Source organism: Pholcus phalangioides, unplaced genomic scaffold (genome assembly GCF_987345545.1).
Source record: "Pholcus phalangioides strain wild (caught in Gottingen) unplaced genomic scaffold, Ppha-v1.0 ptg000020l_1, whole genome shotgun sequence".
Taxonomy (NCBI): Eukaryota; Metazoa; Arthropoda; class Arachnida; order Araneae; family Pholcidae; genus Pholcus; species Pholcus phalangioides.
In genome coordinates, this window is record NW_028301613.1 from 5442986 (window position 1) to 5459804 (window position 16819).

Sequence of the window (16819 nt, forward strand, 5' to 3'; positions counted from 1 at the left end):
AATTAATTAAAATTAAATTAATCTGTGATGCCAGAGTCGATCACATCAGAGTACGTTGGAAATATTACAAGAACTGAGAAATTTGGCTTCGAACTTTGTGAGATTTTGAAAAGACAGATCAAAGGAGCATTAAAAAGAGCACAAAGCCAAGCTCAGGTGATTCCAAAAGTGTCTATTTTTTACTGTTAAAATGAGGTTGGTGCTTTTAAAGTGACCCTAAATGGCTCAACTTGACCAACATTTTCACCCCTAGTTCAGAAATTAAAAAGTTGAAAGGATGTCAGTTTTATCAGACACAGCATGGAATTTATCTTACCACCCATATTATGGTTGGTAGAAAGTGTAGTCTGGAGCTAACATACCATTATCTCAACTGCTGCTCTTTTCTACAAAAAAATTTTTTTTTTAATTATTGTTTTTACTTGTGTACATGACAAAAAAAAGATGTGATTTTGAAACATATGAACATTGCTCTGATGTGGACAGTAAATGCATAATTTTGGATGCATAGAAAATCAAAAATTCAGAGGTTAATCTTGTATTAATTCACACGAAATTATTGAAATTATGTCCAATCTTTCACCATCATACACTGAGAGGGAAAAAATACATCTTGAATGGATGTATGAAATACACCAAAATTTGGAATGAAGAGTGCAAAAAATTGCTACAATACAGTTTGTTCATATGGCAGTATGGTTTGGATTACAATCAGCATAAATGACAGATTCCTTCTTGTGCAGATAATGGATATAGTGACATGAATGAATGAACGCCAGGGTCTCTGCCACCGGACTTATCCCGTTGCCGAGATCTCTTCCAGCCCAGCTTCGTGGCAGAGTCTGGAACAAAGTGAGTGTGTACACCTAACAGTCTGAGTGTGTAGCTAGTGTTGTGTATGATATTTCAGTGCTGCTATCTATACTTCAAATTGTGAGTGAAATGTAATGATTGAATATTTGTAATGTTGTAGGCCTGTTGCTCTCTGTGGCGAGACTTTTTAACGGAGAGATCGGCTCGCATTCGCACATTGAAGTTGGAAACCACAGAAAACACAACTTCAGCCGACCACCACTGTGGGGTTCAAACCCGGATCCTCAAATCGCGAGTCCGTCACCGGATATAGTGACAGAATGTTGCTGATATGTTTATGACTGGTACACTACCCTAAACTTCTGACAGTGTCAAAGATTGCTTTTAACAAGATAATGCACTGGAACCAGCAAACATCAGCAGGCAGTCTTTGTAACACTATCTGGATACTTCCTTAACCAGCAAAAACCGCTAGACCTTCCTCTTTGAATTTGAATCTGTGAAATTTCTAAAATCTGGCATCACATGTGAGCTTTTCTCAGACAAAAAAAAAACAAGTGCCAATTGAAAAATCATCACTCAGCAATACCTGAACATTACATTGGAACACTCATCCAATCAATGCCATGGGTATGGCCAGAGGGAAACAGCATCGATAATAGGGCTGACTGATCTAATATGTGCTGACATCATCTTCAGGCTCCCATCCCAAATCCACATTATATATATATGTCCATCTCCAATTAAAAGGGTATAACTGATGCCATAGCATGTTATGATGGTCCTTTACTTACGTATGGCTTCATATATTATACAGGATAATTCAGAATTTGTGGGATAAGGGGGGATAGAACATACCTAAACAAGCACTTTTTGTTACGGAATGAGTAGTCAAATGTGAACAGTTCAGGTGCAAACTCTATAACTGAATACACATTGACTAATTTCAGCGCAATCAATGGGAACTGTATATACAATGCCCAGGAGATGGGTCCCACAATAAAAATTCAAGAGATTGGGGGAAGACATGTGATGGGCTTATTGTATCCAATCCATTGGAGCAGAAACGTAGTGTTTGAATAATTTAGGGTTTCCAGCAGAAATGGAACTATTTTATTATGCGAGAACCACATGTACCTTTGGATTGAATTTTTGGTTTAATTTGGTTTTTTGGTACATCAAGGTCATACTGAGTCAAACAATGACAAGTGAAAGATTTTGAGTTACCCAGGGTGCATCACGAGGAAACCTGCCACATTAAAACCCCTTGCACTCTCGGATGATCGATAGTACATATCACAGTAAATCCATTGGGAAAATATGATATTTGCTACTGGAGGTGAAGTGCTATTGTGCGCTCTCTCTAAAAGCAAACTCTATTGTCTTTGCTATTGGGATTTGACCACACATTCTGTAACCAAAAATGCTTGTTTTTTTGTCTTACATCAAACACAACTACTCCCTTCTTGAAGTTTTTCCCATGAATTTAGAGAGAATCGCTGTGTATTAATTTCATTTTGAGCTTGTTTTATTTTTGTTTTTTTTTTTATGCTCAGAGCATTACGTTGTACAGGTTTCAAAAACTTCATTTTATTCCTTGCATTCTGTCAAGGCATTGCATTTTTTTCCCTTTCAGTGAACAATATTTCATTTGCAATTAAAATAAATATTGGACAGGAAAAAAAATAATACTCACCATAGAAGACAGAAGCCTGCTATAATTACGACCTTCCACATAATCTAAGTAGTCATTATAAAACACCAACGGCCCACACATAAGAGCTTGAAAGTGAAATATGTAACTGAAATACTCTAAAAGGGATGGAATATGCCTGAAAAAATGAATCGGGCTGAAATCAGAACAAAATTAAATATTCAACAGACAAATCAAAAATTCACCAAATACACAATTGGCTTTGGTACTTGCCAGTTTCCCCATTTGCAGATTTCACAGTCACAGTTTCCCCTCCCCCCTCACACTTACATCATATTTTCCAAGCAAATTTTGCTTGATCATTTCTCTGACTTTCCCCGAATAAAGCTTAGAAGTTTCCCTGACTTTTCTGGCCTCTTGAAGAAAGAAATACAGTCGATGCTCGGATGTAACAACTACTCGTTATTGTGGCAGTTTCATTATAATGACTGCAATAACAGTTGACAATAAGTCTGAAATGTTTTACTACCCATCCAATGTTATTTTCCATCCAATATAATGACCTACAAATACTGTTTATTCCAATACAACTCAGCTTGACCCCATCCTCCCTTCTTTTGCTAAGAAGTAAACAAAAAGTGTGTTTAAGATTTACATTTGATTTGAATAATTTAGTATAATATGCTTGCAATGGCAAGACACACAAATGAATGTCTCAAATACCTTGTAATGGTAAGCTGAAGTTGGTTTTCTGGGGGTCTTCCAACTTAAGAAATTAATTTTATCAAACTTTTGATATAACAGCCTCCCAATATGAAGTCCATTTTCAGTGGAACGACGAGGGGGGGGGGGTCGTTATAACGAGTGTTGACCATATAATTCAAAATCAATCTTCTGAATGTTTTTTTTCAGACTCTTATCAAATATTTCCCTGACGTTTTGCAAATAGTTTCCTTTTTCCTGATTACTTTTTATTTCCCAGACTTTCCAGGTCACTGGAAACCCTTCAACTTCTTTTTTTATGCAATGGAAGTCAAAAGATTAGCGCATGAAATATGCATACCTTACTGCATGCCGACGCTGTTCTGGGCTCAATTTCTCTTCGCTTCGACAAATACCATCATGCATGCTAAATGCTAAGCTAGTGACTTTCTGAGTTGTGATCATCATCGGACTGAAATAAACCGAATACATGATTATAACCTTTGATGAAAGAAATACACCAATATTTTTGCTTATTGAGACACAAAATCGTTCCGTAGTCTGCACTATGAAGTATTGCATGTGCTTTTAATGAGATTCGAGACTGAAAAGGAAGATGAAGTTGGCGACTGGCTGTGTACATGTACTGTACCTGCTTTATTTGTTGTGCAAATACAGTGGATCTGCTTATAATATTTTTCAAAAAAGCATCATAGAAAAACATTGCAAGTGGGAAAAAACACCATAAACGGGAAATCTCAATGAGTATTAGTAACAGTTGGGACCATGAAAATAAGTCTTACTAAGTGGAATATTGCTCTAAGAGGGAACGCGGTAAGCAGGATCCACTATATGCATTAATCACTGTCTTCATTTAATTAACAAATTTGTTATTGTTATCTATGAAGTCTCCACCTTCATTTACATGCTAAGCTAGTCATTGTATAGGACAGTGATGGGCAAACTTCTTAAAAGCGGGCAAACAAAAATAAAAATTGTTTGAAGGGGGATGGACATATTTCGACACTGGATTCATGTTTAGAATTTTTATACTTGGAAATGAAGTGGCGGAATGTGTCATATACTTTGAAGACTACCATGGTTTCATTGCAAATAAGACACAATGGTTTATCCTTTAAAACTGTGAAAAAATAAGTATATTTTAATAAATTTATCCATATTTATTGCATATGCATTCCAATTCTTTGCATCAATATCTATTCAAATTATCACAACTATATCTTCCATATGGAAAAGAAATAAAACTACACCAAATGATTTTTTTTATTTGGGGTGAAATTGGAAATTTCAGTGGTTTTTCCCACCAAAGCCACTCATACCAGCGCCACCTGTCGGCTGTTTTTTGAGTTAATTTTTTTTTCTGTCTTAAAAAAATTCCTGTGACCTAGCAATGCAAACAGTTTTTTATTTGGGTTATTTTTCCGGTTTTTTATGAATTTTTAAAGTTTCTACACTGACTTTTTGCCCACCCTGTATTACACAGAAAAGTTATGAGCAAGAAAATGTTACCCAGTTATATCTACTGTCCAACCTCCATAGTCGTAAGTAAGTCTCAGCAGATGCATCGAAGATAGATACAAGAGCGATACCACAAGAACTAACCTGAAACCAGAATAAATCATCGAAATCAAATATAATTAGAAATTTCATGCCCACGACAATGACACCTACATAACAAGATATAAATAAATATATTGAAGATGAAGAGAAAAAAGTTATTCATATTATTATGATTCAAGTAAACTCAGATCTAATCAATGTGCATCATTGCATTTCATTTACAAAAAAATTCGGGGTACTTCAACCAATCAACAAGATTGATTAAATTCTTGAAAATAACTCTTGCATCACAAAACTATTGTCCTATAGGCCAGGGGTTCTTAATCTATGTTTCGCAGGGACTTCCAAGGTGGGGGTCACATAAAAATTCACTTACTGCCTATGGTGACTGATACAGCTATTCTTGAGCTATTGGGCGTGGCCAAAACTTGATTCGCAAAGGCTTCCTGGACGAGTTGTTTGAATCCACTCACAACCAGGGATTCTTGAGCTTTCTTTCAAACAGAGCACAACTCCTGTCTATCTACAGATTCTTGAGCTATTACTAAACCACACATGCACCTCATAAATATTCATCCGTGGAACTTCTAATGAATTGGTACGTGGTGGAATGTGCGCGTACGTGTTGTGAACCTAAAGTGAATTTCATTTCTGTGCAATGCTTGTTATAGTGCCCCCGTCTATTTTTCAAACTATGAGTGAAGTGTAATGATTAAAGATTTGTATTTTTAGGATTCTTGAGCTATTGGGTCATGACCTAAACTTGATTCGCACACAGGGGCTTCCTATGTGATTGGTATGAATACACTTACAATCCCGTTATAAATGCGCTTATTGTGTCACTGCTTTTACTAACTATGAAGAATGAATGGGTCATAAAACTGATCTTGTTGATTGCCGCTGAGAAAGGTTAACCTCCTCAGCTAGAGGTGAACTGTGTTTCTCAAAGTGTGGTTGCAGCTTCTGGAAGCACGGCCAACTTTTGTCAAGGGTGTCGCACTGAGCTGTCAATATTGAAATAATTCCTCATAATTATAATAATGACCATTGCACTACCATGACCAGTACAACAAGTCCCAAATATTTTCATATGACTATCCTATGTTTTCTTTACAATATAAAGTCTGTTTTGGATAGATCAATGGGGATCATTATAATGAGCCTAAAGTTACATATTTTCAACATTCAACATTTCTGGGATTAAGTGATCCTTTCCATGTTAGAAAACATGCTGATGTGAATTCTGAACATTTTACATTGTCTTCAGACCCACATCACACTCATGAAATTTTAGACAGCTTCTTTTGGTCGAGCCTGGGATTTGTTTTTCACAATTATATGCTGTATCAAAACATTTTGGTGGGGGGTTGAATAAAACAGCACTGGTTGATGTGACAAACCATTTATTGTATGTAACAGTATCAGTTCATTCGCATGCTTCCAGTGAATTTGTTACTTATCTCTTATCGCCAGGCATTGTCAAAGAAAAAGACTAATGCACTGCCCAAATGGATTATTCTGTTCTCAATAATAAGAGAGAGAGAGAGACACGATTTCAGAGATTATTCCGCTTCTGAATGCAAATTTGTTAAACAGATAAACAATAACTTGCTTGTAATGCCACTTACCAGTGCATTATTTGAGGGCTGACAGCATTCATTATGATATAACTGAGAGTTGCTTGTACTACCAGGTGCGAGATCTGACTGTGAAATTAGAGAGAAAAAAAGAAATTTCAATCATACACAATATAGGCTATACATTGAAATCTATCTAATGTCATTGCTGCCAACTCTCGAGAATGAGAACTAGGGAGGTTTTCGCACAAATTTGGAAAATGCAGTACAAAAATAAATACAAAAAGGGATTTTTGAAAACAATGTAAGGTTTTTCATTAATTAAAGTGAAATTGTAGGGATTTTTTACCCCTCTGCAAAAATGTAATTATGTGCAAATCATTGTCGATTTGTGCCAAGTCGCCAATCCTTGCTAACCAGTAGGTCAAATTACATGTCATTACTGCTCTCGAATCTCGCCTCTGAAAACACTGCCCTCACGCCCTGAAAAAGGATGCACTGACTCAACGGGACATGATGGTCAAAGCAGATACAAGTCATCTCAACAATTTCGGATATCAAGACTGAATTTACACTGGCTGTCCAGCAGATTTTGATTTTCCTCCCTGAAAATGGTTTTATGCAATGGCAACAATTTACACTATATAGTAGACCCCTGATAATCCGGCCTTGCACAAATCCAGCATAGTTTTGGCAGGTTTTCTTTCAGCATAGAAGAAAAACATGCCACTGCATGTCTTCGCACAGACATTCATATTATTTAAATGGGCTTTTTGAATTGACATCCGGTAATCCGGCACACACCCTTGTCCGATATGTGCTGAATTAGCGAGAGTCTACCGTACTTTTGGCATCATTTCGGGGGATTAAAAACCAAAGCAACAATCTTCTCTCCAGATAAATTCACAGGGGGGGGGGGGGAATAATTCTTTTCCCCTCAAAAAAGAGAATTTTTTTACAATCACGGTCAAAATTTGAGAGATGTAAGAATTTTCTAGGATTCAGGGAGACAGTCAAAAATTGGGAGCCTAATGAATCTAGAAGACTTGGCAGCTGTATAATATGACAATAGAAAGAAACTGAAATATTAAAAACTAAATAACAAATGATATGGAATCAGGTACTTACTATCGAAAACAAAAATATCCTAGCCCATATCCGACTGCCAATGCCACCAGGTGACGAATCTCGGCAGTTACTCTGTGTGGACCGAGCAACTTCCTGTAGAGCACAGCAAAGCCGAGGGCACTGATTTCGCAAACTAGAAAATTCACCTGAAAGTTTCGATGAGCAACATAAAGTAATGCAAATAAATATGGATCATCTGCAGATGTTGAGAAATTGATTGATCACAAAAATCGTTCAATACCAAGATTGTTTTTCAAATACAGCGAAACCTTTATTTCTCAAAAAACTTAGTATCTCGAAAAATATAAAAAAAATCCTTGCATTTACTGTACTAAATCAATGCATTTCCACCTCTCTGTCTCTAAGTATTTTTTTGAAAAACTTTATACCTCTCGAAGGCCAGGCCACGATGTTTAGCAAAAAAGAAAACTCTTCGGATGCGAGAAAAAAAAAACAGATAAGAAAGGATTATTCGTATTATCGGGGCAGCTTAAATGAGGATGCAAGGGGGCGGCAGCACAGAATTTAGTCAAGACCCTCAAAATTTAGAACACTAAGAATTCACATGACATCATGCTTTCGAATCATACCTCGAAGGGCTGCTCGAGACAAAAATCTCTATCCGTGTGGGACTCCTTTTTTTGTGCCTTCTGCCTATTCCCCCCCCCCCCTCCATAGACTGCTCTACATCCATGATCCAGACAGATCATGGGAAGCGTCTGTTCATCTGCGTGAAAGGCCTTTGAAAACCACTGGTTTTGATAATGTCCATGAGTATTTTCTTGGTGTTTGCTTCAGACGATCCTCGAAGTAAGGGGAGACCAACTTCAGCCAACCACCACTGTGGATCGAACCCACGTCCTCGTATGCGAATCTGTCACTATAACCACAAAATTGCACACTGCCTTCACCAACTATTGCTGGACGATTACACCCGATTTTCAATGTATTTGGAAATTGTTGTCAGGAACCCTAGACTGGAATCTCTTGCAAGCCCCCCCCCCCTCCCCACAAGCCAGATTTTTTCCACAGGGGCCTCTCCTCTACAGTTAATTTATAGTATGATGAAAGAAAATGGTAAGGATTCACTCCTGGGGGGCCCCCCAAGCTGCGGCCGCAATGGGTCACATGGTCAAGAGCCACCCCGGTACACTCTACCACAAGGGGAACAAGTGTGCATTTTGGTTCCCTCACCTAGTATCTGTTCTAGAATAGTCAAATGAAATCAAAGGAAAAATTCAGCTTCTCACTTCTCCGATCCCTCTAGTACCAGAAAACACCTTTGAAATAAATTTAATAAAAATAACCTCGTTATACATCATCTTTACAGGATTAGGTTATTCAGCATTACTAAGAATGGTAAAATAATTCTAGAACAAAAAAAAAAAATCTACTTCAAAAGCGGGACGTATGGTCACAAACATTTTGGTGAACAATGGTGTGCGGCTTTCTTCTTGACAAAAAAAAAAGGGTTTATCTTGAGGTCCCCTTTACTGAAGTCCTGTTGGGGTCACCATTGAGGGCAGAATATGAGGCTTCACACACGGGAGGCAGTTAAGCTTGAGCTGCCCCTGCATTCATAACCCATTGTGTTGATGGATCTTGTGAATCATAGGCAATTCATTTTCCGATTTTGTGGAAATGAACAAGTTTACTACAAACTGTAGTAGCAGCACCTTAACTGATTTTGAAATTGTTGTACATATGCCCCCCCCCCCCTCTTCCTGACTAGATCATGGCCCGGTGCTCTATCTCAAATGAAGAGACTTTCACAGGTGGTAAAAGAATACCTGGACATGTACGTGTTTTGAACCTAATGGGTAGTGTGTTTCTGTGTAATGCTTGTTATGTGTAGTGCTGCCATCAATTTTTCTGACTATGAGCGAAGTGTAATGATTGAATAATAATGGAATCGTTGTACGCCTGTTGCTCTCTGTGGGAAGGCTTTTCAACGGGGGGAATCAATTATGCTGCTCGCATTTGAACCCAAAAGTTGGGAACCACGGAAAACCAACTCCAGCCGATTAGTGCAATTAAAATGCAGCAGAAGATTGGGAGGGAACTTGAAAAAGGGGCTGGAACAGAACATATTTAACTTAACCAATAATCTTATTAGTATGTTGTAAAATATAGTACGGTATTTTTATCTTTATCAATCAAAATTTCACCATTTTTGGCATTTTTTTTTAAATGCAAAAAACTCTATTTCTCGAAATTTTCTTCGGTCCTGTCAGTTTCGAGATAGAGAGGTTCGCCTGTAGTAGCCATTGGCGCATTAAACCATTTTTTGAAAAAAACCATTGTCCTCAGGCTCAAATTTGGTCATACCAATAGAATGCCAATATTATTTCATTACTTTAGTGACAATGCGGAGCTTGCAATTTGTTGAGCATAGGTCAGGGCTGGACAAATCCCAGGTGGCAGGTCACCATGGTAACTAAAAAAAAATTGGTATTTTTCACCCGAAATTTTCTTCATCAGAGTACTAAATTGCCGGCTCAGAGCTGCACAAAATGTTTGGAATTTATAGCAGCATATCTGCAAACATGAAGGAGGGTAGCTACGCCTCCCGTAAAAGTTGAAAGAAGTTTTTATTGTCTTCGATTTTCGCCGATTTTTTACACGACAAATTTGTCACAGTTTTGATTGGTTTGCCTCAAATTTCATTGCCGTGACCTTGCTGTTAATTTTCGTTCTCGTGCTCAGTGTGACGTTGTTTATCGTTTTGTGAGCATCACCCAGCACGCATGTCTAGCCAAAGATTCCATGTGACCAAAGAGTTTCCAGACCCAGCAGTCCAAAGAAGAACACCAGAAACACAAGAGTTGAAGAAGGAAATCATTGAAAAATTAGAGTAACATTAAGATCGCTGTAATCGGCCGTATGTGTGGGATGTCGTAATCAATGATAAGTTCCATTGTGGCAAAAAAAAAACAATTAAAGAGGCCAATTTAGCGAAAGGCATGAACGTGCTAATGAAACAGATCACAAGCAACTGAAGACATCGAACAGTTAATATTAATTTGAATCAATCAAAAACCGTTAGATGGCGATTCTGTTTCTGTGCCATCACATGAAAAAAAGGCTAAACTGTTGTATGCCGATCTCATTAAGAAAATGGCTCGGACGAGTGCTAGTGTACTTCCTGATTTTAAGGTCAGCAGAGGTTAATTTTAAAAATTCAAGAAGCGCACTGGCACGGTGCAAGTTGCAAGTTCGGACAAGTCTGGGGCCAAAATATTTGGGTCCGAATTCAAGTGAACTTGGATAGTGCCCCAGGAAGTGACTCCAGACAGCACCTTGATACCTAAGATCCTTATAGAGGGGGGGGATTCCTCTTTCCCCCCCCCCCTCAAAACATTAATATCTGTACTCCCCTTCATTTATTCTCTATAAAATGTGTTTTTGGTATCATTTTGGAGAGTCTGGAATGCCGCCTGGCAGTCCAGTGGTTAGGGAGCTAGCTTTGGACTGTGCAGGTCTGAATTCGAATCCCGGTTCGGCATGGATTACTAACACTAACAAATTTCCTGGGCAGATCTTACGGATCTCTTGGGAATACGTGAAGATCACGTTATTATTTTAAAAAAATTAATTAGATTTACATTGATTCATATGGAAATAATTACCTCGGTTTTCATTGGTTTCGAATTACACAGATGTTACACTGTACTAGTTCTGACCTTTCTTTTTTGGGTAAAAATTTTTTTCTGGCACCTAGATTTTTTTTTTGAGATTTGTTAACCCTGGTTTAGGTTAATGGCTAACATGCACAACCAGAGTCGCGGACATGAAGAAAACATTGGGGAAGCCAAAAGTTGCTGGTTCTCCCTTGTATATGGGACTAAACCCACATGTATGTAGGAGGGGGAAGAGTGTTTTGCATTGACATTCATTAATTAATGGTTGGGGGAGGGGTGCTAAGCAACCTCACAAAATTTATTAGGGGGCTGAAATAGCCACAGCCAACTCATTTATATGGATGTCCGGGGGACAAAAAAAAAAAAAAAACAAGATGCAATTGTCTCAAGTAATGGTGGCCACAGTGAAGCCCAATATCAGAGGTTCTTGACCATTGGCGTACGCAAAAGAGGGAGGTTTGGGGTTCTAATTTCCCCCTCAAGCCGAGATGATAGTGTTATTTGCAGCAGGAGAAAAAATGTAACCCCCCCTTGAGAAAGAAAAAAAACTGAAACACCCCCACCCTGAGAAAATTCTGCATATGCCTATGTTCTTGATAATATTACTGATTGTCTTCATTTATTTTATCATTCTATTAAATGCCATATAACCCACGGCCCAGCTGGGTGAGGCAGGGGTCCTCTTTATAACGAAATCTGTATCAATTTACGAAAATAAATATCGTATATACTCATGTATAAGCCGACACCCACCCCCCTCACTTCAGGACCACCAAAACCACAATAAATTTAAAATCTGAGCATTTTAGAGGGGGTATGTATATTTTCCATGTTTTCAGTTCGGTCCATCGTGATATATAGGCCACTCATTTGTCATTCACTGACCTAGTTCCTCGCTGTCTAGGCAAAAGTGGATCTATATTCACCACCTGGGGGGGGGGGGGAATTTATACAAATTTTATGATCACTCAAAATTCGCCACCCCTCCGAATTTGCCGTCTAGTGCCATTTCAAGTTCACCAAAGTCAGTATGTTCCTGATGACCCTCACATGCGGAAAGATGACTAAGCCTGAATTTTTTTTTGTCTTTATATTTTATCACTGTTAATTTAATAGAAAGGAGCCGCTTCCAGATCCCAATCTGAAAATGTGGGGGCCTTGGAACTCATAATGGTATTAACACTATGGAAGTCCTTAGAGTTTTTCCATAAGGTGACACAATGGGAAGTTTGGTAGCACTTGTTTACATGCTAAAAACGGCAATCATCCTAAACAGCGGACCCATCTGGTAAACTGGGTCAAGTCTGCCAGCTACGAAAAATGACATGGTGCCAGATTTTAGAAATGTCCCCAGTTGGCACTTACCTTGATAATTATGGGATGTTCCATGAAGCTATAAGTCATTCAAATATCGGATTTCTGCAAGCCCCTATGGCCTGCTAGCAGGGCCAAACCAGCAGCGGGAACACCCAAGGTCTCTGATACCGAACCCAGTAGCCTAGTCTGTACCATCTCAATAAATACATCAGCACGACCTGGGGGGGGGGGGCAGTTTCCAAGAGTAGACGTGTGTAATAGTAAGCAGGTACCTCTAAAAAAGTGGTCCCCTTTCAGAAAAATCTCTCAGCATGGGAAATTCATGATGTTAAGACGAGCCTGTGCTTAGTCCCCTTTCAAGTTGATCAAATCCCAGAATGTAGGGGGCCAGTGATGGTAGTAATACTACAGTAGAACTCCTCTTAATGGACACCTCTCAGATGCGAGCATCCCCCCCTTCTATATGGACAAATAATAATTTCCCTTTGTATAATAAAAAATATGCATTTCAAACCCCTGATTAACGGTCACTCCTCTTTCACGGTTGAATTTTTTTGTCTTGCCGGTGTCTGCAAGAGAAAGGTTTTACTGTACTACTATTACTACTAAACCATGCATGAACCTCGTCCATATTCCTCTGCATAACTTCTAACGAATCGGTACATGTTGGAATGTGTGTATGTTGCGAACCAAACGCAAAGTTCGTTTCTGCATAATGCTTGTTATAGTGCTGCCATCTGCTTGTGCTGTTTTCAGGCTACGAGTGAAATGTAATGATTGAATATTTGTACCATTGTAGGCCTGCAAAATTACATATATGCGGAGTTGATATATAATTAGCTACACTGCGGAAATTAGATCCCAATCCAGGAATATGGGGGTGGGGCATGATGGTAGTAATACTGTGGAAGTTAGATCTCACTCCAGGAGTATGGGGGGGGGGGGCCCATGATGGTGGTGGTAAGTAATAAAGTGGAAGTTGGATCCCAATCCGGGAATAAGGGGACTCACGATCAGTGCCGTCTTAACGCACGGGACCACCTAAGGGATGAGGGGACTCAGAAAAATTAGTAGTCAGATTTTTTGAGAATTTGCCAGGTAGGGCCTCAAAAAAACATTCAATCCGGGGCCCCATGATGCTCTCAAGATGGCCCTGCTCATGATATGGTAGTAATAATACTACTGAAGTTACACCACAATCCGTGAACTCATGACGGTAGTAACACTATGGAAGTTCTGCGAGTTATCCATGAGGGTGACTCAAAGGGTGGTAAAAAAACATTAATGTACTACTATTACTACTAAACCATGCATGAACCTCGTCCATATTCCTCTACATAACATCTAACAAATCGGTAAATGTTGGAATGTGTATATGTTGCAAACCAAATGTAAAGTTCGTTTCTGCATAATGCTTATTTATATTATTTTATTTACAGTGCTGCCATCTGCTTGTGCTGTTTTCGAGCTACACTACGAGTGAAATGTAATGATTGAATATTTGTAGGCCTGCAAAATTACATATATGCGGAGTTGATATATAATTAGCTACACTGCGGAAATTAGATCCCAATCCAGGAATATGGGGGTGGGGCATGATGGTAGTAATACTGTGGAAGTTAGATCTCACTCCAGGAGTATGGGGGGGGGGGGCCCATGATGGTGGTGGTAAGTAATAAAGTGGAAGTTGGATCCCAATCCGGGAATAAGGGGACTCACGATCAGTGCCGTCTTAACGCACGGGACCACCTAAGGGATGAGGGGACTCAGAAAAATTAGTAGTCAGATTTTTTGAGAATTTGCCAGGTAGGGCCTCAAAAAAACATTCAATCCGGGGCCCCATGATGCTCTCAAGATGGCCCTGCTCATGATATGGTAGTAATAATACTACTGAAGTTACACCACAATCCGTGAACTCATGACGGTAGTAACACTATGGAAGTTCTGCGAGTTATCCATGAGGGTGACTCAAAGGGTGGTAAAAAAACATTAATGTACTACTATTACTACTAAACCATGCATGAACCTCGTCCATATTCCTCTACATAACATCTAACAAATCGGTAAATGTTGGAATGTGTATATGTTGCAAACCAAATGTAAAGTTCGTTTCTGCATAATGCTTATTTATATTATTTTATTTACAGTGCTGCCATCTGCTTGTGCTGTTTTCGAGCTACACTACGAGTGAAATGTAATGATTGAATATTTGTAGGCCTGCAAAATTACATATATGCGGAGTTGATATATAATTAGCTACACTGCGGAAATTAGATCCCAATCCAGGAATATGGGGGTGGGGCATGATGGTAGTAATACTGTGGAAGTTAGATCTCACTCCAGGAGTATGGGGGGGGGGGCCCATGATGGTGGTGGTAAGTAATAAAGTGGAAGTTGGATCCCAATCCGGGAATAAGGGGACTCACGATCAGTGCCGTCTTAACGCACGGGACCACCTAAGAGATGAGGGGACTCAGAAAAATTAGTAGTCAGATTTTTTGAGAATTTGCCAGGTAGGGCCTCAAAAAAACATTCAATCCGGGGCCCCATGATGCTCTCAAGATGGCCCTGCTCATGATATGGTAGTAATAATACTACTGAAGTTACACCACAATCCGTGAACTCATGACGGTAGTAACACTATGGAAGTTCTGCGAGTTATCCATGAGGGTGACTCAAAGGGTGGTAAAAAAGCATTAATGTACTACTATTACTACTAAACCATGCATGAACCTCGTCCATATTCCTCTACATAACATCTAACAAATCGGTAAATGTTGGAATGTGTATATGTTGTAAACTAAATGCAAAGTTCGTTTCTACATAATGCTTATTTATATTATTTTATTTACAGTGCTGCCATCTGCTTGTGCTGTTTTCGAGCTACACTACGAGTGAAATGTAATGATTGAATATTTGTAGGCCTGCAAAATTACATATATGCGGAGTCGATATATAATTAGCTACACTGCGGAAATTAGATCCCAATCCAGGAATACGGGGGTGGGACATGATGGTAGTAATATTGTGGAAGTTAGATCTCACTCCAGGAGTATGGGGGTGGCCCATGATGGTGGTAAGTAATACAGTGGAAGTTGGATCCCAATCCAGGAATATGGGGGTGGGGCATGAAGGTAGTAATATTGTGGACAAGTTAGATCTCACTTCAAGAGTATATGGGGCGGCCCATGATGGTGATAAGTAATACAGTGAAAGTTGGATCCCAATCCAGGAATATGGGGGTGGGGCATGAAGGTAGTAATATTGTGGAAGTTAGATCTCACTCCAAGAGTATATGGGGCGGCCCATGATGGTGGTAAGTAATACAGTGGAAGTTGGATCCCAATCCAGGAATATAGGGGTGGGACATGATGGTAGTAATATTGTGGAAGTTAGATATCGCTCCAGGAGTATGGGGGGGGGGTGGTTCCATGATAGTGGTAAGTAATACAGTGGAAGCAGTGCCATCTTAAGGCATGGGCCCACCCGGGCAAGGCCAGGGGGCCTCAAGCGAAGAAGGGCCTCACAAAAATGAAATCTAGTTGAAATTTTTGAGAATTTGTTTGGTAGGGCCTCTGAAAAATCAATTGGCCCGGGAGCCCATGATACTCTTAAGACGGTCCTGAGTGGAAGTTAGATCCTATTTCGGGAATAAGGGGGACTCGTGATCAGGGCCACCTTAACGCACCCAAGAGACGAGGGGCCTCAAAGAAATTAGTAGTCCGATTTTTTGAGAATTTCCCAGGTAGGGCCTCAAAAAAAGCATTCGGCCCGGGGGGCATGATGCTCTTAAGACGGCCCTACTCATGATATGGTAGTAATAATACTGCGGAAGTTACATCGCAATCCGAGAACTCATGACGGTAGCAACACTATGTAAGTTCTGAGAGTTATCCATGGGGGTGGCTCAAAGGGTGGTTTGTTGACACTTAATAAAATAAACAAACAACGATAATTATCATAAAAGAGCGGACCCACCTGATCGATGGGGAGCCGGGTCAAGTCCGCCAGCCAGGCAAACGACCTGGTGCCGGCATAAAATCCTCTTTCGGCGCTGGCCATCGTCAATTCGCGGTAAGGCTCCGTGTGATGCAAACTTCCAAATGACGGGAAGGAGAGGCGAATGAGGCGGTCATCGTGCCATCGTATCGTCTGATTTGACGTACATATGTATTAAAATACACACACACATAAACAATATATATATCCTCACAGAAAGGTGGTACGAGGCGGATGGGGCAGAAGACAGAAAAAAAAACAAAACGGTCCTAGTAGTTGTTGTTGTTGAAGGCGATAAATTGAATGATTATGAAATTTTAATCGAAAAAAATTTCAGATCCGAGTGTGATATAAATTATAAAATAAAATTTTAAGTGGATACGTATTAAAATTTTCATGGATTTCAT

General features: G+C 39.4%; 1 protein-coding gene across 2 annotated transcripts in view; it reads right to left on the reverse strand.

Annotated features, from left to right (window-relative positions):
• Positions 1 to 16672, reverse strand: part of oys (lysophospholipid acyltransferase 6) — a 33530-nt gene extending 16858 nt beyond the window's left edge. Inside the window, exons 1-6 of one of the 2 annotated variants that reach the window (XM_089248344.1) lie at positions 16392 to 16672; positions 7456 to 7601; positions 6379 to 6456; positions 4700 to 4792; positions 3531 to 3641; positions 2510 to 2645 (exon numbers count right to left, since the gene is read on the reverse strand). In XM_089248344.1, coding sequence (XP_089104470.1) covers positions 2510 to 2645; positions 3531 to 3641; positions 4700 to 4792; positions 6379 to 6456; positions 7456 to 7601; positions 16392 to 16475 — 648 coding nt within the window. In that variant the 5' untranslated portion in view covers positions 16476 to 16672. The remainder of the gene's footprint in view (positions 1 to 2509; positions 2646 to 3530; positions 3642 to 4699; positions 4793 to 6378; positions 6457 to 7455; positions 7602 to 16391) is intronic. The other variant, XM_089248343.1, reaches the window with a different exon arrangement.
• Positions 16673 to 16819: the final 147 nt, after the last annotated feature.